General features: G+C 35.9%; 3 protein-coding genes across 3 annotated transcripts in view; 2 read left to right on the forward strand and 1 right to left on the reverse strand.

The window, feature by feature from the left end:
* Positions 1–26,294, reverse strand: part of LOC134841757 (uncharacterized) — a 555,870-nt gene that overhangs the window by 278,562 nt on the left and 251,014 nt on the right. The gene's annotated exons all lie outside the window — the stretch shown is intronic.
* On the forward strand, positions 2,559–4,245 carry LOC134855918 (protein FAM98B-like). Its single transcript, XM_063872300.1, has 3 exons — positions 2,559–2,770; positions 3,192–3,323; positions 3,663–4,245. Exons 1-3 carry the CDS (start codon positions 2,559–2,561, stop codon positions 3,922–3,924), a joined length of 606 nt encoding a protein of 201 aa, XP_063728370.1. The 3' UTR covers positions 3,925–4,245.
* Positions 4,503–12,997, forward strand: LOC134841657 (breast cancer type 2 susceptibility protein-like). Its single transcript, XM_063857696.1, has 2 exons — positions 4,503–6,790; positions 11,078–12,997. Exons 1-2 carry the CDS (start codon positions 4,528–4,530, stop codon positions 12,730–12,732), a joined length of 3,918 nt encoding a protein of 1,305 aa, XP_063713766.1. The 5' UTR covers positions 4,503–4,527; the 3' UTR covers positions 12,733–12,997.

Below are 26,294 nucleotides of genomic sequence, written 5' to 3' on the forward strand. Positions count from 1 at the left end.
CAATTATCTGATTTGTTGAGCGATCGAATAAGTTGTTGGAAGCTTACCTTTGTAATTTGCTTGTTTGTTTTTAAAACAGTTATGGATTTCAAACAAGTGAAAGTTTTGAAACTTTGGCCGTTTTTTGGACGTTTTGCGACTTTACTCGACCACTACCGTGCCAATTCTTAGGTTACGTGTTCAATCGAGAAACTGTTTTTTTTGTGTTTTTTCTTTACTTTACCAGCCACCACCGGCTTTTTGCAGAAAAAAGTTACAGATTTCAGAGAGTTTTTTCACTTTGACTATTTTTAGAAGCTTTTTGAATTTTTTTTAAGAAGTACTCCATCAAATGTGAAATGAAATGATCATTCGAAACAAGCGGTTGCGCGAATTTATCCTGCTGAAGCGGCTACGTTATGTTTTTTTTTGTAAGAGAAATTTTACGTCTTCGTGAACATTTCAAAATCTCAAATCTTTTCTCTCTTCTCACAAATTCTAGTAGAGAAACAACTAACTAAACTCTTGGGCAAAGTCCAATTTTTGTAATAACGCATTTCATAAGCGTCTACGTGCAAATTGTTTTAAACACAAACCTATGCTTCTCGGAAATATCAACTATCTGATTTGTTAACCGATCGAATAAGTTGTGGGAAGCTTACCTTTATAATTTGCTTGTTTGTTTTTAGAAAAGTTATGGATTTCAAACAAGTGACCGTTTTGAAACTTTGGCCGTTTTTTGGACGTTTTGCAACTTTACTCGACCACTAACGTGCCAATTCTTAGGTTACGTGTTCAATCGAGAAACTTTTCTTTTGTTTTTTTCTACTTTACAGGCCACCACCTGATTTTTGCAGAAAAAAGTTACGGATTTCAAAGAGTTTTTTCACTTTGACTATTTTTAGAAACTTTTTGAATTTTTTTAAAAAGTACTCTAACAAATATGAAATGAAATGATCATTCGAAATAAGCGGTTGCGCGAATTTTTCCTGCAGAAGCGGCAGCGTTATGTTTTTTTTTGTAAGAGAAGTTTTACGTCTTTGTGAACATTCCGAAATCTCAAATCTTTTCTCTCTTCTCACAAATTTTAGTAGAGAAACAACTAACTAAACTCTTAGGCAAAGTCCAATTTTTGAAATAACGCATTTCATAAGCGTCTACGTGCAAATTGTTTTAAACATAAAGCTATGCTTCTCGGAAATAACAACTATCTGATTTGTTGACCGATCGAATAAGTTGTTGGAAGCTTACCTTTGTAATTTGCTTGTTTGTTTTTAATAAAGTTATGGATTTCAAACAAGTGAAAGTTTTGAAACTTTGGCCGTTTTTTGGACGTTTTGTGACTTTACTCGACCACTACCGTGCCAATTCTTAAGTTACGTGTTCAATCGAGAAACTTCTTTTTGTGTTTTTTCTCTACTTTACCGGCCACCACCTGCTTTTTGCAGAGAAAAGTTACGGATTTCAGAGAATTTTTTCACTTTGACTTTTTTTAGAAGCTTTTTGAATTTTTTTAAAAAGTACTCTATCAAATGTGAAATGAAATGTTCATTCGAAGTAAGCGGTTGCGCGAATTTTTCCTGCAGAAGCGGCTACGTTATATTTTTTTGTAAGAGAAATGTTACGTCTTTGGGAACATTCCGAAATCTCAAATATGTTCACTCTTCTCACAAATTTTAGTAGAGAAACAACTAACTAAACTCTTAAGCAAAGTCCAATTTTTGAAATACGCGTTTCTTCTTTCTTTTTCAAATAATTGTGTTGTATCTGAAGTGGTGCGAAGCTCGCCTTCGCGTCTGTGTCTTATTAATGCGATGTTAGACATGGAACATATCGTCCCAATTTTTTCGTTAAACAGTTGAAGGTTCACTTTTTTTGCTTTCATTGTTGAAATCCAATTTTGGGTGTGTATTATTCACACAAGCGAGCTTGTGAGCATTATGACGAGTACACTGTTTTTCAATCCAACTTGCATTAAATAGTCCTCATTTTAGTGGCAGTTTTGCTGCATGAAGTTGGCAAATATATAGCCTGTGTTTATCCTAGTCAATAGTTGCTCGTGTCGATCAACTCAAGAGCACAATGAGCAGATGCGAGGACGTGTGAGGTTCTTTCTCTGTAGGTCAGGTGTTTGTTTCCGCCACCTTGTGAAATTTTTATTTTTCAAGATTTATTTTTTGCATTTTCTTCCTATATTTTACTTGGCTTAACGTCTCTTGGGTCTGTGCGAAGGGCAGATTGCCTCCTGTGTTTATTTGCCGGATAGGTGGGAATGCTGGAGATAAGTTTTCTTCGCCTTTCAAGTTTTCGTTGGTTTTTTTTCATTTATATCTTTTATCTTTTTAGTTGACGATCAATGAATTAAAAAGTTATTTTACTTTGTCTTCGTTCGGCTGCAAGTATTCGTCTATCAAAAAAATGCCAATTTTTGTCTCTTTCTTGAATGTTTGTTCATGTTTTTTTTTTTATTTTCAGATATTTTGTGGACCCGTAAGTTGTTGAACATGTTTTGTTTACTGCATTTTTTTTGTTTTTGATGGTTTTTATTGAAATGTATACAAATTTGGGTTCGGCAAAGAATGTTTTTTTTTCTGATTTTTTTCAGACCCCCTAATCATTCACGAAAGCTATGGGTGGGCAAGCTAGAAGATGGAACGACTGAGGAAAACATCCGAGATGCATTTTCCGTGTATGGACCCCTGGAGGAGGTCATCTTCCGAGATGACTACGCCTTTGTCATATTCGAAGAAGAGGACCACGCCACGGCAGCCATGACTGCGCTCCACGAAAGGTAAGAGACAGAGATGTCTTGGAAAGCAAGCAGTTACTCAGTTTGAAGCCGTTCAAGTTTTATTAATCCGCCCAACATAAATGTCAAACATATCTGTTCACAGAGCTTAAGATGCTATTTATGTTCTAGCGTTATTTCAAACCTTTTACAAGCATAATGGAAAGCTATCATTTATAATATGAAGTCCTAGATGCATTTGGTATGACTGGCAAACCTCCTAGGTGTATTTGGTATAACTGAAGTCCTAGATATATTTGGTATGACTGAAGTCCTAGATGTATTTGGTATGACTGGCAAGCCAGTTGTTTGATCTTTGACCACTCAGGTATTTTCAATGCAACGATTTTATGAAGGAAAAAATTCATTCTTTTGAGCATTCAGAGTCACTTCAAAAATATTTGCTTGTCGATTTTGTGTTAAGCAAGCTTGGGACTACTGAGTCGGTGAAGGTGGAGGCCCCTAGGGAGCGCAGGAGGAATAGAGGTGGCTACTACGGCGGCGGAGGGTTCCGAGACAACAGGGGGTTCGGAGGTTACGGCGGCGGATATGACAGGTATTGTATTCAAATGCTGAAAGGGCTCATTAAAAGTCCGTTGTAATTACTTTCTAATTGCTCAACATAAAAGCCGAAAAGATTTGATCGCTTAATTTTTGTTTGATACGCGTTATCGTGTTTAGCTCTCTCTATGTGATTATACTCGTTTTTTCTTTAAACCATGAGCATTTAAGCAGGGTTAGATTGAATTTTTGCACTTGTAGTAGGGGTTTTCATTTTAGACAGTTTCTTCTTTTTGTGCAGCAGATGGGTTCCGCTTTGGAGAGCACGTTTATCTTGGTGCTGACGAGAACTTTCGTAAAAGAAATTCAATGAATTAACTTCTAGATTTCTTAGGGGTGGCTTCCGTGGCGGCAGAGGAGGCTACGGAGACGGCGGCTATGGCGGAGGATACGGCGGTGGATATGGAGGTGGCTACGGTGGAGGTGGAGGCGGATTTCGAGGTCGAGGCGGCGGAGGTGGATTCCGAGGCAACCGCGACGGAGGCTACGGAGGTCGCGATGGAGGCTACGGAGGCCGAGACGGTGGATATGGCGGCCGCGATGGAGGATACGGGGGCGGAGGTCGCTATGGAGGAAACGGATTCCAGAGGTACTAGAACGGACCACTCAGTAGAACCGAAGACGTCGTCTAGTGTCCAATGCGTTGGAAGAGCAAGACAGCGATTATTGACTGTACAGCACATGATATTTAGCTTATGTTCCTCTTTCTTGTGTGATTGTTTTACTTGTGCTCTTCTAATTCGACGAAACCTAGTTTCTACAGTCAATTTAACGATGTTCCTATATTGGTCAGATATTTGTAACTGTTTGAATTGTTCTTGGAAACACATCTTTGGATCTACCGATTAAGTTCGTTTCATTTATAGCAAAAGATGATGCAGTGATGTTTGATTTCTGAATTTGAATGCTTACTTGAACTGCAACTTCTGAGTTTTTTTCAGCAAAAATTGACATTGACTAAATAAGACGTAGAACTAACAAAAAGTTCCTGTAAAATGCGGCGTTTTTTTTTTGCTTTTACTGAGCCATTAATTATTGGGCCGCGGAAATTCATATTAAGTCATACCTCATAAAGCACGGACGGCTTCAGAGGATAAATATTTGAACCTATGATTAAAAATCAGTTTTGACATTCAAGTGACTAGAAAACTTTGATGCATATCATTTCAGTTCCCAATGTAGCACAAACATTGCTACTGATGTTCAAATATCCGCAATGTGCAGTGAACGAGAATGAAATTCCAATCTTCAGTGCAATAAAGCTACCTGCAACTGCGTTGGAAAATTTCGATAAGCGCATCGAAAAACAGTCAAGTCGTTCTAATATTAATTTGAAGTTTGAATGCGAACAAGGCATTTTGAATAACGCTGGTAAGAAAGTTCATTTTTGTGAAAACGTTCAGATCTTCAAAGTAAGTCCTTCGAAATCTAATAGCCCTAGTGAAAACAAACTAGAACCATACACTGAACCATTGCAAGATCCAGACAATGAAGATGACGATGAAGATCCTCCCAGTCCGGTTATTGGCTCAAAAAACTCGCCGAGTTTGACCCCTGTTGTGAAGTCAGGGGCCACTGAGATGGTTGACACGCCATTGGCCGGATCTTCGGATACTAAAGCATTTACGTGTCGGAGTGTTCTTTTTGGAGGTGATGATGATTCAATAGAAAATAGCGATCACGCTCTCGCTCCCGAAGCTGAAAAGTCAAATTTGAAAGAGCCGAGCAAACTTTTTGAGGTAACTTCAGAAGACGATTCTGGGTTTATCTCGTTCTCTCAAATGACCGACATGTTTAAAGAAAGTTTCAACTCTCAAACTGGAGAATCGTTGCCTCCAAATCGGCCTCAAAATGAATTTTCATTGAATGAGAAAGTCAGTATCATCGATGTTTCGCCTCAATTTAAAACTGAAACACCAGTTATTGAAAATCTAGCGAAAGATTGCGACTTAACGCAACCTAGCAACAATAGCAAAAACAAAGAAGACGACCCCGTTTTTATACCAAAAATGATCGGTTTTCAAACTGCTCGTGGATCATCGATCAGTATATCAGCAGAAGCTCTTCAAAAAAGCTCAAAAATTATATTGGAGATTGACAGCGACTACATTATTCAAGAAAGTTCCAAGCTAATTCAAGAAAGTTCCAAGCTGACCAATGGAATTGATAACTTTTCACGTGTTCGTGTTCCTCGTAAAGCTTCAAAGAACCGCCTCGGAACTTCCGGATCAAAGTTCGAAACTTCGGTCATTGATTTAAGTGAAGGTACTCCCTGTGTTGGTTTCAAAACAGGAGGCGGCAAATCCATTGAGATCTCGAAAACCTCTTTGGACAAAAGTAAGAAAATTCTGGCTGAACTTGAAGAACCTGCTGATGCAGGGTATAAATTAAGTTTTGGTTCTTGCGAATTCGCTACGGCAGGAGGTAAAAGTATTAAGATGTCAGACGAAGCTTTAGCAAGAAGTGCGAAGATACTTGAAGGAATCGAACAAGATGTGAAAATGGAAAATTCAGAACTTAATGAAAACGCTTCTTTTTTTGTCACTAATGTCAAGTTGGAAAATGCTGAACCTACATTGGAATCCTTTGTGAGTACTGGATTCAAATCTGCCAGAGGAAATGCTTTCAAAGTAAGCAAAGAAGCCTTTGAAAAGTCTAAGAAATTACTAAATGATGAAGATGTTGGCGATTGTACAGATACGATTCAAGAGGACATAAATAAAAATCAGGCAGTAAGTGCTACTGGTGCTAGCTCGTCTAAAGCTAGAAATATACTTGATACATCTCCTGATTTGCCAACTGAAAAGAATCCACAAAAACCCAGCGGTTTTAAACCAGTAATTCAAAAATGTCGCAAAACTTCGGAATCGGTAGAAAATGTCAGTAAATCGAAACACCTGAATGATGCCAGCGCCAATAAAAATCTTGTTAAAGTTGAAAAAACGCAATTTAATACGTTGGAACCAGTTATAACGTCCCCTTGTGAAGTCGGAAAAAGGCGAAATACAGCTTTCAAGTCTCCGCTGTTTGCAGACAAATTGTTACGGCCGCCATCTGATATAAAATGTGAGAAGAAAACACATCACGGAGACGATGATTCGAAAAGTATCTCAGATATGTCGAAATTTAATTGGAATTTGATGAGTAAAATGGGAAGAGTAATGACCATAAAATTGAATTGCACAAATACTTTATCACTGGCAGATTTAGCAGTGTTGAACAATTTCAACGAAAATACCTCGCGTACAAAAACTAAGCAATACGCGACAAATTCCTGTTATTCTAAAGAGAATCACTTTGTTTTTGCGGGTTCTGATTTTAAATTTCAAGCTGATCAGTTTTTCTCAAAACGAGCAATTGAAAAGGGATTCGCATTTGTGGGCGACAATGCTAAGTTGATTCTCCGCGATACAGGATTCATTGATGTTGAAGATTTTCATCAGGCTCTGTTAACTATTCCAGGTAATTGTCTTTTTATAGAGCAGAAAAACTTATATATATTGAAGAAAAACCAGGCCAATCCTTTTATTTATGCTTTGTTATACCTTTCACTTATGGGCGTTTTTGTTCCGACAGTTCTGGGAATAGTGCAAAAGAAGGATGGTGTAGAGTGTTTTTTTTTCGGCGAGGTATCAGATAGCTCGAAGTTCCTGGTAGTTCAACAAAAAACTAATCGATGGTAAACATTCGTATTCAATTGACGATAATTCAATCGTAAATTTGATTCCAAAAGTGTTCTACATTTTGTATTCTGATTGCTGTTCTATGGACGATTAAAATGTACTTTGGGTAGCGGTCTTAAAATTGTGCTTGGCCTTGTAAATGTCTATGAACGAAGTGAAGACATCTATTAAAATGGTACTTTTTCCTTTTCACATTTGATAGTGTTTTTAAAGGCCAGGTACTCTCTCCAATTACGAAATTAGAAATGCGCTAAAAAACTGGAATGGCGTTACTTTCATAAATTTCATAAAATCATAAAATTTCAGTCAATTTTTTTGGTCTTTTTCCGACACTCATGCCTAATTTGGCAGCTTAGTTTTAATGTCCCAGTTGTCCAGGAAAAGAGTAAAAATTGTTTGACATATTTTTTTCAAATAACGTTCGTTTGACAAATTATTAAGAGTCGATGAACGTAGTTCAGACTCTGATATAGGTCGTGATGATTTTTTTTCGTTTTTTTTTCTGGAAAAGTTTAAAATGCTCTAATAACAAAACAAGTGCATTTATACTTATAAAGGCATATATGGAAGACCTTAGGTATATGTGCACTTTTTGAGTTAAATTCAATTTCGTTTGCTAGAAGGATGGCAAATGCACTCTTCAATTATGAAAGCTGAAGGGTGAGAAAACACGTAATCGACTTCTAGTTTCGAAAGTGGAATTTAATTTCTCAGCGGAATGATTTTTTTCTTAATAATCCAGCTTTCTCGAGTTGTGTTAATTTTTTTTCTAACAAGTGCCTATTATAAATTGCTTTCGAAATTCCAAGAGCTTCAATGCCATTCTTATCTTTTTTTGAAATTCGGAAGTTGTAGTTTTCAAAAAACAAGTCAATTTTTTTATTGACTCTTTTCCAACGGTCTGTTAAGTATGTTCGACTAATTTTTTAGCAGAGTTTTTAATTGACCTTAACTGCTTGAAGGCATACAAAAACTAGTTTTTTGATGAAAGTTATAAAAGATTTTTTTTTGTGAATTTTAGACCATAGTTTGTTCTGTAAGCATTGGTTCTGCTTTAATAGCTGGTAAAGGTTTGACTCAATCAAATTGGTTTTAAAAATGCAGTCCAGTGGAATCCTTTATACCCATAAAACACAGTAACTAGAATGACCGGTTGCTGTGTTAGTAGCTTATAATGTTCCGACCAGAATAAAAAATATATCATTTTCTTCTCCAAATAGCGTCGTTTTTTGAGTGTTTGCAGAGAGGATATAAACTTGAGCTATAGTAAGAGTAAATTAGGTAGATTTTACCACAAGTTTTCGAAAAAATAGCAGAAAAATTAAAAACAAAATTAATTTTCCACTAAAAGCTGAAAACATCGAAAATTATTTTAAGACTGCTAATGTAAGTCTTCTATATTCACTTAATTAGCTCGAAGTTAGACAAAAATTCAAAATTTCAAGCTTGATTTTGGCGTGGTAAACGAAGTAGAAGAAACTAAAACACAAACTAAGAAAAAAATTTTCTCTCTATTTTCAATGGTCGGAAAAACATCATGGAAGATTTAAATCGAAATCTGAAGTAAACCAGCAAAAATTACTTGAGACCAGTGAAAATAGAAGCGTTGACAGGTTCTGAAATCCTTGTGTTAGGGTTTCTATTGGCTCAAGTTTGTTGACACTCTAAATACAGAACATGTGTTTATCGCGTATTGTTTCTCTTTTTTAGTTTTTTTTTCAAAAAAACTCAATTTTTCGTTCAAATAGCTTCTAATAAATAGTTCTTTAGGGTAAAATTTAGTGTAGTTTTTGTTTGTTTTCATTTCCAAAAATTTCTGATCATTTTTCACGCGGTTATGTTTATTTTGGCCAAGCAATTTTGTCAACTGTAGACTATGACCGAAAGTTAAGTGACAGATGTCTTTTCAGCATATCTGCCTTGCAAATATTTATTCTCTTCGAAGATGGCTCTTTATGTTAGGAGTTAATTTCAAACTTAAATTTTGTTTAAATTATCTCTGATTGTTTAATTTGGCTTAAGTTGTGTGAGTGTGCCTGTTCGCGTGTGTGTTTGGGGCGCCGAAAAAAGTTGCACATAATTTTAGATGACAAAAATTGTTAACGGCTCAATAAGTGTGTACCGAATTTTTGTTGGCTTAGGTAACGCCCGGTAAGTTTCAACTGGAAATAGTCTTTTATGCGTTTTATTTTGGACCTCATTTGAGGCAATCCTATTACATTTGCGAAAAGCAAGCGTTATCAAATCAGAACAAAGACTTTTTCGGGTTAACAGCTATTTGAACAGAATCAAACTCTGTCAGAAAATTAAGTGACCGACATATTTTCAGCATATCTGCATTGTAAATATTTAGTCCCTTCGAAGTTTGCTTTTTATGTTAGTAGTCGATTTCGAACTCTAATATTGTTGAAAAAGAACCTATCTTAAAGTTTAATTCGGCTTAAGTTGTGTGGGTGTGCATGAGTGCGCGGGTTTTTGTGTTAGTGGCTTTGAAAAAAGTTGCACATAATTTTTGGATGACAAAAGGTGTTTACGGTCAAATAGGTATATGCCGAATTATTGTAGGCTTAGTTAACGCTTAGTAAGTTTTCTGTGAGAGGTTTTTATTGCTCGAAATGGTCTTTTATGAGTTTTATTGGACTTCATTTGAGGCAATTTTATAACATTTGCAAATAGCAAGCGTTATCAAATCAGAATATAGATTTTTTCGGGTTAACAGCTAGTTAAAGAGAATCATTGGAATCATCGCCTCCTTGGTTACCGCATTTGAAATCAAAAGCATGGGGTTAATTTGCGCATGTAGCGTAGAGAAACAAACCTGCTCAAAAGACCAAAATCAATGGTTCAAATCCGGCGATGACCTGTTTTTTTTTGGTAATCAGAAACTTTTTAAGTGACAAAAAATCTTCGTCGGACTTTGGGTCTGCTTGTTTTTATTGGCTTAGTTGTCCCAGCACGGAATTTGCCTCAGATTTGAGCCTTTCTTCCGAAAGTTAAAAATCTATTCAGTGTATACAGGGCCGAATCCAGGATTTTCTCGAGGGGGGGGGGGGGGGGGGTGCGGATTTTCAAAAAAATTTCAAACCTTTTTTTATAGGTCGGCCAAATTGATTTTCCGAGCTCTCCTAGAGAACTAAAAAGACACTGTTCTAGCCAAATTTTCTGCGCCGCACTTAAGAAAATTTTGACAAAAAAATTGAATTTTTTTTGGCGCGCTCTCCCTCTCAAAGTTAGTATATATTGGTGCCAAAGGCGCCTTCAGAAAAACTGAAGGGTCGGTCGGCCAAAAGTGGATTTCTTAAAAAGTAGAAAAGGGGGCCCCTTTGGGTCGGCATGGAGTCGAATCCCTGAGTGGGGGGGGGGGGGGTGTTCGCCCCCCCCCCCCTAAATCCGCCCCTGAGTGTATATATATTTTTTCTTTTTGGAGGTTTTTATTGTTTTGATTGCAAATATTCAATTATTTATATGCCAGTACTACGGCGTAAAAAACTCTTCTAACTTCACAATTGTTTCGCTCGCCTGGTTTGAGTTCGTCAACAGCTTTTTGAAGCACAAGGGTTAGGGAATGGCTAGATTGTACCTAATTTCGCAAAATATGTTACTGGTTGTCAGCGAGTTTTTACCCTGTAATTTTGCATTAGTTTGTGTATCGCAGGGGTGCCAAGCTCAGTATCAATTTTGTGTGAAGTTTTTTGTCGAAGTTTTTGAAAATCTTTTCGACTTAGCATTTTAGTTCATTTTCTGTTGACTGGCTTGTCATGCTAAGTTAATATAGTTTGCAAATGGACGGCAATGTACCCTCACTAGTAATAGAAGTTCAATGGCACTAAAAATGGAGATTGACTTTCAGTTTCAAAAGTGTATGTTGCTTTTAGATTTTCTGCCGAACAATAAATAATCTCTAGATCCAGCGTTCTGAAAGTGTGTTAACTCTTGAAAATCAAAGAGAATTATGATCCCTGTTTTGGAAAAATTAGTCGTTTATTTCTGATTCATTCAAATTTTCCTGTTGGCTATGTTTTTATTGATTGTTGTTTTTTTACTGTTTTCACTTTGTTGTTTCCAGGTGTTCCAAGGGCTGCGGCATCACTGAAGTGGGTAAAAAATGCCTGTCAATGGATTCTGTGGAAACTAGCTGCTTACGAACTAAGTTTCCCACAGGTGTTCAAACCTTTCTCTCTTCTGAGCCCCAATTGCGTTATCTCTCAGCTCAAATACAGATTCGACAAAGAGTATCATCTAGGATTGAGATCGGCATTTCGTAAAATTATAGAACACGACGATGTTCCAATGAAGTGCATGATAGTGTTGGTCTCAAATGTGAACGCGAATAAATTGCCATATATGGAAGTCAGCGATGGTTGGTATTCGTTGGATTGTGAAATCGATCAGCCAATGTTGGAACTCATTCGGAAAGGACGACTGAAAATTGGAAACAAAATAGCAATTTGTGGATCTCAATTACTGAATGCAGAAGTTCCCTCTGAACCGCTAGAAAAAAGCGACGGTGCTAGGTTGAAAATATCGTATAATGGATGTAGGCCTGCAAAATGGGATGCAAAATTGGGTTTCTACAGATACCAAGATGTTTTCTTGGTTCCGGTGTATACGATAAAAGGCGCTGGAGGTTTGATACCTAAAGTTCATGTCATAATTCAGCGGGTTTATCCTATGGAAATTTCAGAAACTCTTTCAAATGGTAATTTGATTGTGAAAACCGAGCGTCAGCATAAACTTGACATGAACAAAAGAATTGACGAACTTGAATCAAAAAGATTCAAAAGCGGAGTTGATTCTGAATTTTCAGAGGGCGCGCAAAAAAGTTTTGAATCGAGGCTGAAAATTACACTGAAAATTCGAGTTTCGGATGTGAAGAGTTCGTCGAGCTGTGCTATTTTGAATATATGGAACCCTTCGGAAAGTTTATTCGACCAACTGAAAGAGGGAGTTGACATTTTAATCGCAAATTTAAAACCGATAAATTCGTATCACAATGAAACATCTTGTATTACAATAGCAACAACGCGAACTACAGTATTTATACCAGGAAATAGAAAACTGGGAAAAAATCATAAAAAGGTATTTAGCTTTGTACCTCGAAACCTTATCAGTTCGTTTGGAAATGGTGAAATTTGTGATGACTTTAACGAGTTTGATATCATAGGAATAGTTGCTCGCATTAACGACGGAAACGCCCCTGTTGTTTTTCTCTGTGATGAGTCAAGTAATTTAGCAGTTATTATGTTTCAGCAATCACTGAAGCATCTAGCCTTTGATAAAATTATATCAGTTAAATCGGTGCTTCGTTTCAAAAATGTGAGACAAAATAAAAGAGTTCAGCCACAAACAAGTAGTGTGTTACATTTTGACTTCTGTGCAATATCGGACGTACAACTGTGCTCAACTGAACAGGCTAAAAAGTTTAATGAAAACATGCTGAAAATTTTAAGCTCTGCGCAGAAATCAGTGCATCAGCTAATACATGGAACGAAAGTAAAATCATCTCAAAATGTGATCGGAAGTTCCAAGAAAAGATGGTTGAATTCGGATGAGTCAGAATCAAAAAGCTTGAACGAAAAAGGCTTCGATTGGAGAATGAAAAAATTGAGCTCGTATCCTTCACCGCCTCGAAATGCGAGTTTGAATTCGTTTGAAATTTTCACGCCGGTGGCTAAAAAGGCTAGGAACGAGTTCAAAAGTCCATGCAATCCGACCTTTTAAAGTTTGAGCTATGACTGATCTTGAAATTTTTGTCTATACTTTCGGTTTTACAGCTGCAATGGTTAATTATGATTGAACTGATCTGTGCAATTTAGAATTCGGTATTTAAGTTAAGACTTCGCATTTTGTTAGATTGATTTAAAAATATTTTATCTTTACCTCTAACAAGCTTTTATCGAATTTCGAGACCAGGAATGTTTCCTATATATTAAATAAATGACAGGAAAGTTAATTCCATGTTTTAGTTGTCATAAGGCGCAATGTTTTAAGAGCGATCATTGATTCAACTTCATGGCTATACAGTACCTGCCCACTTTCTGTCCCAAATTTTGCGTTTACAGATTCATTTCAGTCTAAAACGAATCAGCAACCTGCATGCTAAGAAAAACAAACTTTAAGCTAACCGATTCGAGCTATGAAATATTATGAAATATTTTGAAGTTTCATAGCTGGAATAGCTTGCTTCGAAATACTTGAATTTTTTGCAAACCGAATATGTCCATGTAAAAATTTTAAAAAAATTTCAAAGTTTTGGAGCCTGAATAGCTTGCTTAGGAAAACTCTAACTATTCGCGAACCGATTAATCGATGAGACAACTTGAAAAATTTCGTAATTTCATAGCTTGAATAGCTTGCGTAGAAAAACTGAAATTTACCGCTCACCGATTTGATCTAAAAAAATAACTTGGAAAAATTTAAAGTTTCATCGGTTGAGTAGCTTCACTAGAAAAACTTTTTCGCGATCGATCTGATTCCGTCCATGAGATAACTCTAAGTGTTTCAGATTTTCTTAGCTTGAATCGCTTCGTTGAGAAGAATTTGATTTTTCTCGGACTGATTTGCTCTATGTACACAAGCATAGCTTGTGTTATAGTATGAACTTTATTTTTTTTCCAACCTAAGTCGCAAATATTGTTGCGATGCATTTTTTGCGACAAAATGTGCTCATTTTGATCCAGCTTTTAAGTACAGCCAATGCTAAGGATATATTGTCACGGACTATTATATTACAAATAGCACGTTAGCTTCAAGGTATCATGGTTCTGTAGCGTAAGAGGTAGGGAAGGAGAACAGCAGCAAAATAAGAGGCTTTAAACCTGGACTGGGTCGGATGTTTTTAATAATATTTTTCGTATACTAGTTAAAATGCGCCCGCTCTATAAGATGAGGCATGTTAGTTGGTAAGTTTCTTTTGAAATTGACTGGTACTGCTAATGTGTCATAATTGGCCTGCGTCATTTAGCAATTATGTAGGACTCATAATTAGCGTGCGTCACTTGAGAAATTTTGTAGACTGAAAGTTGTACACATTCAGATTTTCCCAGTAGCGTTTTTGGTCATTTTTTTGCTTGTGTATACGAAGTGTAAATAATTTGAAATCCTCGAAGTTTTTCGGTAATACCTTGCATAAAAAAACTTGATTTTTTTTGCGAACCAGTTCGAGCTATGAACTAACTTGAAGTATTTTAAAGTTTAATAACTTGAAAGCTTGCTTATAAAAACTTCAACTTCTAGCAATTTTTCTTTTTATGACATTACTTGAAATACTCCATAGCTTGATTAGCTTGCCTGGAAAACTTGAACTTTTCACGAGCGATTCGATCTATGAAATAACTTGAATTATTTCAAAGTCTCATAGCTTGATTAAGAAAAGTATATTTTTTATCATCTGATTCGGTCTAAGAGCCAATTTGCAATATTTCAAATTTCTTAGCTAGACTGTTTCAATAGAAAAAGTTGAAAATATTGCCATTCGATTTGTTTTATGAAATAATTTGAAATTTATCAAGCTTTGATAGCTTGAAAAGTTTCTTAAGAATTAATTGATTTGGTGCGCGGACTGATTCGCTCTATGAATTAAATTGAAACTCCTCAAAGTGTTTTGCTCAATAGCTTGCATGAAAAAGTTTCGATTTTTTGCAAACCATTCGATATAGGCAATAACTTGAAATAAACTTCCGATTACCTTGGAGCTTGCTTAGAAAATTTGAATTTTCGCAGAGCTAGTTTCTCAATGAAATAACTCTAAATGTTTCAACATTTCATGGCTGGAAAAGCTTCAATAGGAAAGCTAAAACTTTTTGCCCTCCGATTCGCTTCGCTTAAAGAACTTGGAATATTTCAAAGTTTCATAGCTTGAATAGCTGTCTGAAAAATTGTTTAATTTTTTTGGCGGAACAATTTTCTCTAAAAAGTAACTCAAATAGTTCAATCAAACTTTTTAAGTCTTCTTAGCTTGAATGTCTTCAACAAAGAAACTTGAAGTTTTCACCATCCGAATCGCTTCATGAATCAACTTGAAACATTTCAAAGCTTTTTGCTGGAACACCTCGCTTAGAGACCTGGCTTAATTTGAAAATTTCGAAGTTTCATTGCTTGATCAGATTAACAACTATTTTTTTTGCGAGCCTATTGATTATTGGAGACAGATTTAACAATGTCAAGTAAAGAGTCAGGTTGAAGGGCCAAGTGAAAGAGTCGGGTGAACCTGCACATGTTTCTTCAGCACTTAAAGACCAGCCTCAGATTTAAATCGGTTTTATAATGGTTTTTAAAGTCTCATTTTGATACTCCATCTTCAGAAGAGTAATTATCATAAAAGCCGATAAGCAAGGGTATTGCACTCGGGTACTAGACTTTTTCCCGTAAATAACTTCAGAATGTTTAAAAGTAGAAATAGTAAATTTAGGTTCAGATCATAACAAATTTAAGTTTTTTTTGCGTCTCCGGCACACTTGGTCTGTAGCTAACGAATACGCCTGGGACAGCAAAGGTCGTAGGTTCGAATCTGACAAGTTTTTTTTTCAAGCGGAAAATATTCCGTTTCTAAAAAAATAGGCGGCCTATCATTTGTCTGCTTATGTTTTGTCGGCCACATCGTAGAATTGTTTTGTTATGCGCAATTTGCATTTTAGTTGCTTTTAGTGTTTGGATTTACTTTGGCTGTTTGTAATTTCTTGACTTTATAATTTTTTTGCTTAAAACATTTTTCTGCACGAATAATTTTTGCTTATAATTTATCGGCCCAGTGACCTTGTTTTGAGTCGTTTCACGTAAAACGTAGTTTTTATGCTCACTTCTGGATCGCAAGTTTGCTAAAATCCTAGCAGAAATTATGTTTCAAGTTTTTCACGAAAGCATTTTTTTTGGCTTTTTCCCCTTTTTCGGCGTGTTTGGCTTCGGCCTATATTGTATCGGTTTAATGACATACTGTTGCGTCTTTCGAAGAGCGAAAGCTGTGTAGTTGTGTGCGTTTTGAGGGCAATGGGGACTTGAAAGTTTTCCATTAGTCTTACATTTTTGAAAATAGTTTTTCGGCTTTTCTTTTTATTAGGCTTCGGTTTATATTATATCGGATTATTGGCATCATATTGTTCTCTGCTTTCTTTGTGGCTAGTGTTTTTGATTTATGAAGCGTCCGTGGCTGAGTTGTTGGTGGGTGAGACTCATAATCTCTAGGTCGGAGATCGAATCCGAGAGATAGCCGAATTTTTGTAAATCGATGTTTTTCTACTAATGCACTTAATAGAGCTGATTTTTTTTCATGTTGTTGTTAGTGTTTGCGAAGCGCAGCTTCGCCTCTGTGTTCGACGATTACATCGTAATGAAGTTTGAAGAATCTTTTTTGTTTTGTATAGCGGCTGAATGGACTTAACTATTCTTGCGATTAGTATGTTACAGAAGGCTTTCAAGTTTTTTAAAAGTTTTCATTGAAATTTTTAATCTTTTAATTTTTAAAATTTTTTTGAGACCGGGCTTTTTTTATTGCGGAGTATAAAATTATTGCATTGAGGAGTATATAAAATTTTGTTTGTGCCATCTTGCTTTCTTACTTGATGGGAAAGTAATAGCTTCACGTAGTGTTAGCTACACGAAATTTAGATTGGGTTGCTATCGCGGCGACGCGGGCTTCACGCGCCAACCGGCGATCTTAAACCGAAGTTCTCAAGTTTTAAATTAATTGCGAGTTGTCGCTTTCCTCAAATTTTGCGATTTGACTTTTGTTGCGAGGTGTCATGCTGCCATTTAACATAGCGTGTTTGTGCGAGTGAGTGAAAAAGTTTTTTTGTTTGTTTAAATTTGCTTGTGTTTGAAAACTACAGTGTAAACTATTTTTTCTGGAAATTTGAAGTCGATCATAGCTTACAGGCATACGCCCATTTGCGGCAGGTCAGGGCTTACGTTGCTTTCCAGAAAAGTAAATATCCGATCTCTTACTCTTGTTTCAGATTTTTTTGGTCTGTAAGCTACTTCAGATGAGTGGAGATAGTTCATCTGTTGCTGACTTGGAGGCTGTGTACACAAGTATTGAAACGAGTCACCTGAGTAACATTGACAATTCAACATCACAATCACCCGTTGCTTCTTTACCCGATGTTGTAACTGCGGGCCATGTTATACCATCCACGTTATACCAAGTGCAGACAGTTTCAAACGGGACAGAAGCAACAAATGCAAATACAGGCATTGTGCAATCAAATTCGCAGCCTGAACAAGTTTCAGCTGCTGGAGCAATATACCACTCCCACCCAGGTTCTCCTCAAAGACAGATGTCTAATTTGACTTCATCGGAAAGCACGCCTAGTTCACCGCATCATCAACTGGCCACAAGTGTGTTCAGCCAGCCTAAAGGTCAAATCGGGTTCACCATTGATTTTGACGATACTGGAGTTTCGTGGAACTTAAAAAGCGACTTGAATCAATTTCTACCAAATAGTCGCAAAAGCAAAATGGAAGAGCGAAGAATTGCAGTGAAAGAAACACCGAAGAATTACGCAGAAGAATCTGAAGCGTTTGAGAAGGCAGATGGAAATGATCAACCACACGATCAAAACGCTCGACAATCAATTGACAAAGACGATTTATTAAGTGAAGCTGGAACTTATATACTCGATAACAAAGTCGTTCAGAAACAAGATGAAAACAAAGGTTACGAAGGGAACTACGTGGATCTTGACAATCATGAAATAACTGTTGGTCAGACATCGTTGATGGAATCTTTTCTTGATCATGCAGCAGCATCATGCAATGCAAGTCCTCAAAAACCGATAAATGATGAAAAATGGTCGGAGAGGTCATTAATCATAAATGACAACAGAACGCCAGTTTTGTCAGATAACGAAGTTGCAGATAATTACGAAAAAAGTAATGATGAATTGAAATCACTTGAAATTGATACTGAAATTGATGAAAATAAGTTTGCGACTTTCTCACGCAGTCCTAAGCGGGAAAAATCTAAAGTACAGTCAAACAGTGCATTAACTCATAGTGCAATACCCAGACCTGCTAATCCTGTACGTCGTGCAAGCATTAAGTCACCCGTAACAGTGAATGCGACTGCAAATCGAGACAGTGTCGTCATTTCCGAGTTATGTCCGTCGCCTCAGTACAGTCCTAGTGTCGACAGTGGGTCCGTGTTTTCGTCTAAATTAAGTCCGGTACCAGTCAGACACGCAGATAGCAAGCCCATATGCAGTACTAAGAAAGAGCAGGAAGCAGAAGACAGAGAAATGCTGTCTCCTAGACCGAATATTGCAAGACGTCCAATTTCAGCAGGACTTAATCGTGGCGGTAAAGCAGGCGCGAAAATCGACGTTGATAAACGCTTAGTTGAAATGGAGGAAATATTAAAACGCAAGTTCAAAGTTTCCGAAGGGAAGAATTTACTTGCAAATTACGGCAACGAAACCAACTCGTCGCCCGCAAGTTCAGTTAAAGATAAACCAGGAACCAAAGGAACAAGTAATTCACCCGGGCTGGGAAATTTTGCTCGATTAGCGCCAATACGCAAAAGTGCCGGACCGCGTTTTGCTGGAAACAAACAAACAACGGACGCTAAAAGTATGTCATCTAATAATTCAGACGTCTTTGACACGCCCAAAAAAGGTGCGCCAAAACTGGGACGGGTAACAACTGTTCCGCGGCAAGCGCCGCCACCTTCTCCAGGATCGATAAGGATGAATAAAGCTATGCAGCTACGGATGAAGAATCGATCAATTGCCGATGATGCAAATGATCGCCTAAGTATGACCAGTGACGGAACATCAGCTAAGTCTCTTTCAAACAATAAACAACTGTCTTTTGCAAGAGCAAATCCCATGTACAAATCGCTGCCCGTGAAACGTGGTACATTAACTGCACAACCTGCTAGCACAAGGGGAAGTGCAGCTAACTCGACATCGCGAGGTCTCACAAGACCTACGATTCTACCAAACAAGTCGACATTAGGCAACAAAGGAATGGCACAGAACTCTCCTAGAGCAAATGTTTCTTCAGCTAAGAAAACAGAAAACGTAAGGAACAATAAAGCTCAGAGTCTAAATGTTAAAAGTCCGTCGCCTGATGAAACGAATCTGAGCACATTTGACAAGCTGGTTTTGTCATCTATAGATCAGTTGAGCAAAAAGTTGAACTTAAGCTCGACTCAACTCGTATCGCTGTGTCAGAAAAACGACTCATTATTGCTCTCAGGTTCTGGTAACGACGCTCCAGGGTCCAAAAATCTCGGTTCAACTGAAAGAAAAGGAGCAGGTGATGCCATGGTTTCGGATATCCCTAAGTTAAAAACAGGGTGCCAGGAAATCTCTGCTATTTTATACGAGCTGCGAGTTGTCGAAAAGAATATAGAACATGCAACGAGACATCTCAACTCTGCGCTGTCATATTACGTTAGCGTCGAAAAGTCATCATCTCTGGAAAACTCTGGAAATTTTGACGATTCCTTAGTTGAATTTTTCTAATTTATTGAGATATCGCTAAAAAAGAAAGATGAAAAGAGGACTAATATTCTAAACTGAGAATTCGCAAGTTTCGTTTAGTTTAGATTCTATACATAGTGCTTCGGTCACCGGCTTTTGTATTTTTTGGTTTCTCTAAATGAGCCAAAATCAAATATCATCGTATCTGTGCAATAGTGAGTTTTTGCTATTTCCAGTCATTCGCAATTTGTATTTTTATTTCTTCTGTTGTCTAAATTATTGCGTCTCTATTATGGTCTATTGCGAGTTTGGTCTAAATTGTTGCTTATTTTTTTGTTTTTCCTCTCAAAATTTAAAAAACAAAAATAGTCACTGATTGTTGTGGCCACAATGATTGAAAAAGAAATCAATAGTAAAACAAATGAATTTTTTTTAAAATTAAAAATCCTTGTTCTTTTTCCAGTAAAGGGCGATGTAATAAGTTAATTGAGATAGCTTAATAGCTAAACTACTGAAAAATCACATGAGAATTTACAAATGACTCACTATGTCATTTGTAAGTTTCGTGTCATTTAGTCTGAAAAACGGAAAACTTTTTTGAACTTTGACAACCCCCTGTGAGCCTTTAATAAGGTACCGGAATTTGGCAGGAAATTGGAACTTGTGCAGGAAATGCATAGTTTCCTGCCGTCACTTAAGTGCAGTGGGCTGGAATAATAACTTTTCCAAACTTTTTTGGATTGGACGCATACAATAATTCAATGGTGCTTTGTTTCCTCAATGATTTAGTTCTTCTTTGCTACTCATGTTGTTGCTTTGAATCATTAACCAACAGTTCAAATGTGAAGATAGCCGCCTGGTTTAAATTTGTGAAATACCTGAGTCAAAAATGCTAATTGAAATCTTCAGATAATTATCTTTTCAAGCGTGCTATTAATAGTGTCTGTAGATGGGTGAGAACTAGTCTGAAATGGACCTACAAACAATTTGAGTGCCTTGCATTTGCAATATCCAGTTAAGGAGTTATTAAGTTGAAAATCATTTATTTAGATCGCGTTGTTTTGAATTCAAATACGCTCATTTTTATCTTAGAGGTTTCACTTGTTTTTTTTTCTTAATTATTGTTCTTGATAAGTTTTTGCTGTTGTTGACAATAAAACCTGTGAGATATTACAATGATCAGCGATCAGCAATTGTTATGAAATGAGAAAATATACATTTTTTCTAATTCAGTAACTTGCTTCACGGAAACATAATCATTTGATGGTGTTATTTAATACCTTTGCGATTATCATAATCGGGTGCAAAACATTTTCCCAATTTCTAGACTTTGCTTACAGAATTGCGAAAACAAGAAATAGCAAACTTTTATGGGTGTTTTATACATTGTCTGTTTTTTGTCTATGGTGAGCGGCTTGTTTTGTGGGGTTATCTACCTGCTTTTTGTTAAGACAATTATCGTAGCGAAGATTTTTATATAGGTCGTGATGATTTTTTCGTTTTTCAGGAAATCTGTATAATTTTAATTTTTCGCGGTTTCTTTTCAAGTGATTTCGCGTGATTTCTTTTCAAGATCAGTTCAATTCCTTTGTTAAAAGGAAGGCAAACTTCACTATCGTACAGCAATGGTGTAAAAGTCACAAAAAAGTGATCGACTTCTAGTTTTGAAAATGGAATTAAATTTTAAGATTTTTCAGCGAAATAAAAAAATATCTATTGATCCTTTTTTCTCAAATTGCCGTACTCTATTTTAAAAAGAGTAAGTCATAAATTGTTCTAGATATTCAAAGAGCTTCGAATTGTGATATTTTTTCGAACAAAAGCAAGTCAATATATTTTTTCGTTTACTTGCGTTCATTGACCCTTTCCCGACTGTCGTTAGCTACTTTATTTTCTAATTTTCTATTCATCAAATAGTTTTGGTGCAAGTTATTGATTTCATGATTTCCATGTTCTTATCTTTTTTTTCGCCCTCAACTTTGAAGTACTATCAAAATCAGTGCTTATTGTTTTAAAGTTGTCGTTTGGAAATATCATGTTTTCCGTTATTTTTCCTAATAAACATGTTAAATTTAATTCAGCATTTTTTCTTTGTTAATTTATGTTTTTTTCATTGATAGTTTCTTTTTCAAGCCCAGCTAACATTTATTTAGTTTTCAGGTTAATACATATTTTTAAGAAATAGTATGGTGGTGTGCTTTTTAATTGGTTATTGTTCAGCTTGTATAAGGTTTTTGATCGAATTTTTGGTCGAAATGAACATCGGCTATTGTCTATGGCTTCATAGTTTTTGAAAATAACGCGTTTGTGTTTTGTCTGGCGTTTTTTTTGGTTCGTATTTGTTATATATTATTTTTTTGCGGAATTTTAATGTAATTTTGCAAATGTTAGTTTCCGGATTTTTGGAAAAATATAACTTTTGACCTAGGAATAAGTTTGTTTCCTTCTTTTTATTTTTGAATTCTTTTTAGTCTGAAACTATTTTGGCTACTGAAAAAAATTCTGTGCAGAATTTTAAGAATTTCGTTCAAAAAACCAAGCAGAAAACAGTGGACTTGGGTTTTTCTGTATTCTGTGCGATTTACATAGTTTCTCGCTCCTTTTTTCAATAATTTTGTGCAAGAAAGCCTAGTTCTAGATTTTGCTTGGAACCAGACTGATATATTTTTGAGATATCCGAAAGTTTTTTTTTTGTGAATTTGTTACTAATTTTAATATTTGCGGCAATGCAAGTGGTGCGAAGCTCCGCTTTGTCTGTTTTGTAGATAAAATTTTTATTCTGCACATTTGGGCCAGAGGTAATGTCCATGTCAAGCGCTATGAAGTTTCTTGATATCGAATTTGGCCAGGGCCTGTTTTTGCAAACTGTAAACAAACTTAAAATTATATGGCCTAACTCTCGTCTACGTATGATTTGTCGGCTTTTTCACCACATGGATTTTTCTGGTGACAATTTTCACTATAAGAAACAAGAAAGTTTCATTTATTTCTCTAATGGTGCAGATGATTGAGTTGCAAAAAATAGGACAAATGTTTCAAATAATTTTTTTTGTCATTTAGGATGCTAGGGCTTTTTACTTCGATCTTTTGTTTTAATTCGATTTTAAGTCACAAGAAATACATGAATAGAGAGTTTCGCGAATATAATCTAGGCATAACCAAATTTTTTGAAATCATGTCGAAAAACGATTTTCCTGTTTTTCACAAATGATTCATTCGTCTGGTTTGAACGTCGTATTTTTTCGATTGCTCTAAGGCCTGAACACCACTGGCATATTTTTTGAATAGAAATGAACCGAAAATTGCATCTGTATAAAGTTTCCCATAAGCATACAATCTATTAATATTGTTATATATTTAAATGCGGCTTTCACTATCTCGCCATATTTAAGCTTTTTCAACGTATTATTTTTGCATGTTTAAGAAAAGAATTTTTTCACGTTCAAGCTAAATCGTATATTGCAATGGTTAAGATTTTTTTTCGAGTTTCAATTCAGTGTGTATTTCACCAAGTTTGAAATAAGCAACCCAATGTTGGGATGCTGTCAGGGATTCCCCAGGTGTTGCGATTTTGGTCTCCATGAAGGAATAACCAAATTCTTTTAGCTTACGAGATACGGCAGTTTTCGAGATTTTTCAAAAATTTCTAGAAAACCTAAATTAGAAAGTTTTATAAAATTTGAAACTCTCATCCCTGTAGTTGGAAACTGTGAGGAACTCTCAGGGGTTGCGAATCTTGCCTCCAAATATGACTGCTCAATTTTTTTTGTAGTTTTCGAGATATATGACGTTTTGTGACTTTGTAAAAAAAATTTCGCAAAACTTAAATTCAATTTTTTCTTCCTAAAATTTGAAATTCCTATTTTTGTAGTAGGGGCTGTCAGAGCTTTCTCAGGGTATCAGGGGTTGCGAATCTTGCCTTCAAATATGACTGCTCAAATCCTTTTAGTTTTCGAGATATGACGTGTTTTTTGATTTCATTTTAATTTTTCAGAAAACTTAGATTTAAAAAAAAACTTCAAAAGATTTGAAATTCTCAAGCTTGTACTTGGGTAGTGTTAGGGTCTTCTCAGGAGTTTCATGTTGCAAGTTTTGCGTCTGATTGCAACTGCTCAAATGCGTTTAGTTTCCGAGATGTGACATTTGTTATGTCTTTTTTTTAAATGTTCAAAGATCTTAGATAGTTTTCCAGAAATGGCGTTTTTTTTTCAAAAAAATTTTCAGAAAATCTAAATTTAATTCAGAGGACTCTCAGAGGCTGCGAATCTTGGCTGCAAATATGAGTGCTCAAATTTTTGTAATTTTGGAGACAAAAAAAATAGAACTTCAATTTGACGTTTCTCAAAAATTTGAAGTTCCCAACCCTGTAGTTGGGCACTGTGAGTACTCTCAGAAGCTGCTAATTTTGGGCCCAAATGCGACTACTGCTCCATTGCTTTTAGTTTCCGAGATTCGGTGTTTTTCTGTCATTTAAATAATTTTCAACGAACTTAGATATAAAAATATTCACAAAATTGTATGGTTTTTCAAATTTTGAATTAAAAAAACTTGAATAACTTCATATAATTTGAAATTACCAACCCTGTAATTGGGTGCTCTCAGAGTACAGTCAACGGATGTGGTTTTTTGTGAGTTGTCATATATTCGAAGCACCGAAGGTGCGTTACATGCTAGTTTTTTCTAATTTTCACAAACTAATGGTTCATTTTTTTTCTAGTTGTTGTCTTTTTACAAGCAGCGCAGTTTTTTCGAAATTGTAGCTTCTTGTGGTATTTTTTGTGTAGTTTTGCTTTTATTTGACTAGCTCAAATTAATAACATATTCATTGCTGCTTGGTAATATTACGCTAGCAAAACTATAGACGTCGGACAAAACGCTTGCTAGGAATAAAGGGTCCTTTCTACTTTCTATCTTAGAAAGTAAATCTAAAATTCGCTGAGAAATATTTTATTAAAAAAAGAAGTTAGTATGAATTTACAGCAAGTTGCCTTTTGACTCAATATCTATTTTAACGGTGAGATTAGAGATATTTTTTAGAGATTGGTTGGGGTGGTAGAAGAGAGTGGTGTTGGTGTTAGAAGAGATATTGTTGGGAATGAATTCCCGTAGTTTTGAGCTTCTATTTATACTCAGATTGGGAAATCACGCCACTTTTCGTATCAAATGAGAAGTTACTTCTTAACTTCGTACTCTCTTTTCGTACATTCGTATTTTACGACAAGAAGGTTTCGTATGCTCGTATTTTACGAGCGGAATCGTTAATATTCGCTTTGAACGAGAATAGTCGTTTCAATTCTCAATGCTTAAAACGTTATACGAATTATTCCAATAGCATTTCCCTTCCTTTTGCAAGGGAATAAAAACATATTTCATTTGTGGTGGCGGCGGCGTCACATTTTGTGAACGCAATAAAATAGTTCATGTTTCTGTTTCTATTTGAAATCAGAACAGTAATTACTACCTTTGTCTATGACAAATTAGTTATTATCAATATTAAGAGTAATTATATTCTCATTGCTACATTGGTAAATCATAAAACCAAAATAGCACAACTTTCATCATCCATTCAGAGACGACAACTGAGACATCCATGAAGATTGTAGGGCACTGACTTAAATATAAGAATTTTCGAATAGTTCAATTGATCATATAAATGTGGGAAAACACAAGAAAAAACTCGAACGTGCAAAAGACTAAATCAATTTTTCGCAACCAAAAATTTTGTCCAACAACGTGGCCATCCAGTATCCAAGAATTACCGGATTGGTAGGTAAGTCAACTTACTCTTGGTAGATAGGTCTGCATTTAAAGGTTGATGTAGCTAGAAGTCGAGTTTGTTTCAAATCTTGTTTTCCTTTTTTCATAGTCTTTGCGAAATGCAGCTTCGCTTTTAAGGTTTGGTATAGGACTCAGGTGACTTTTAATCGGGTATAAGACTGTATAAAATTGGACCTGCTTGTATTATGTAGGGCCTATTGTGAAGTGCGTTAATTTGGATGCTTAAAATTGGAGTTCATATCCTGATCCGACCGAATTGAAAGTGATTCTGTAAGTCATGAGTTTACGAACGCTGATTTATATAAAGTTTATTATTGCTTTGTTGTCTTGAGTTTTTAAACTTGATAGTTCATAAAATATTTTATGAGAACAATATGGTAATTTTGTTTTTGGATCTACAGGCTTCAAACCAAGTACTTTCGCCAAAGTGGCCGCTTTGTTAATGTTTTGATTGTTATTTACCGCTGGTTGTTACATTTCTTGTCCGTGCTTTTCTGAAGTGGATAACATTTATGAAAAATTTGTAAATAGTTTTTTAAATTTCTCAGATTTTCGTAATCGCGAACTGGACTATTTTTTCCCGTAAGCAACTTTTACAAATCTTCTCTTTATTATTCTTCTCTTCTTTATTCTATTCTTTTTATAAATCTTTTCTCTATGATAAAACCTTAAGATTTTTCCAGGTTTTTTTTTCTCATTTGACCTAGAGGTAACGCCGTCGACTTTGCATCCTAAGGTCAGAGGTTTGAGTCTCGGTCGGACTTGTTTTTTTTCAGTATGTAGGCAACTGAAATTTTTTCCGGTATAAAATGAATTGGTGGAATTTCGTTTGTCTGCTCAAATTTTGTCCGCTTACTTGCAACATCACGGTGTAAGCAACTTTCAATGTAGTTACAATGTGAGTGATGTCAACGTAATTTCAGGGGACTTGAAAGTTGTTTAAGTTTTTTGCCACAATTTTTTTTTCGGCTCAAGTAGTGTCTGCTTAAAGATGGTCGGCTTCGTTGCCAAATGATGGATTTTTCTTGTGCTGTAAGCAATTTCCATTTTAGTTGCAAGTGCAAGTTTTTTTGTTCTGAATTCAGA

Source organism: Symsagittifera roscoffensis, chromosome 1, assembly GCF_963678635.1.
Source record: "Symsagittifera roscoffensis chromosome 1, txSymRosc1.1, whole genome shotgun sequence".
NCBI lineage: Eukaryota > Metazoa > Xenacoelomorpha > Acoela > Convolutidae > Symsagittifera > Symsagittifera roscoffensis.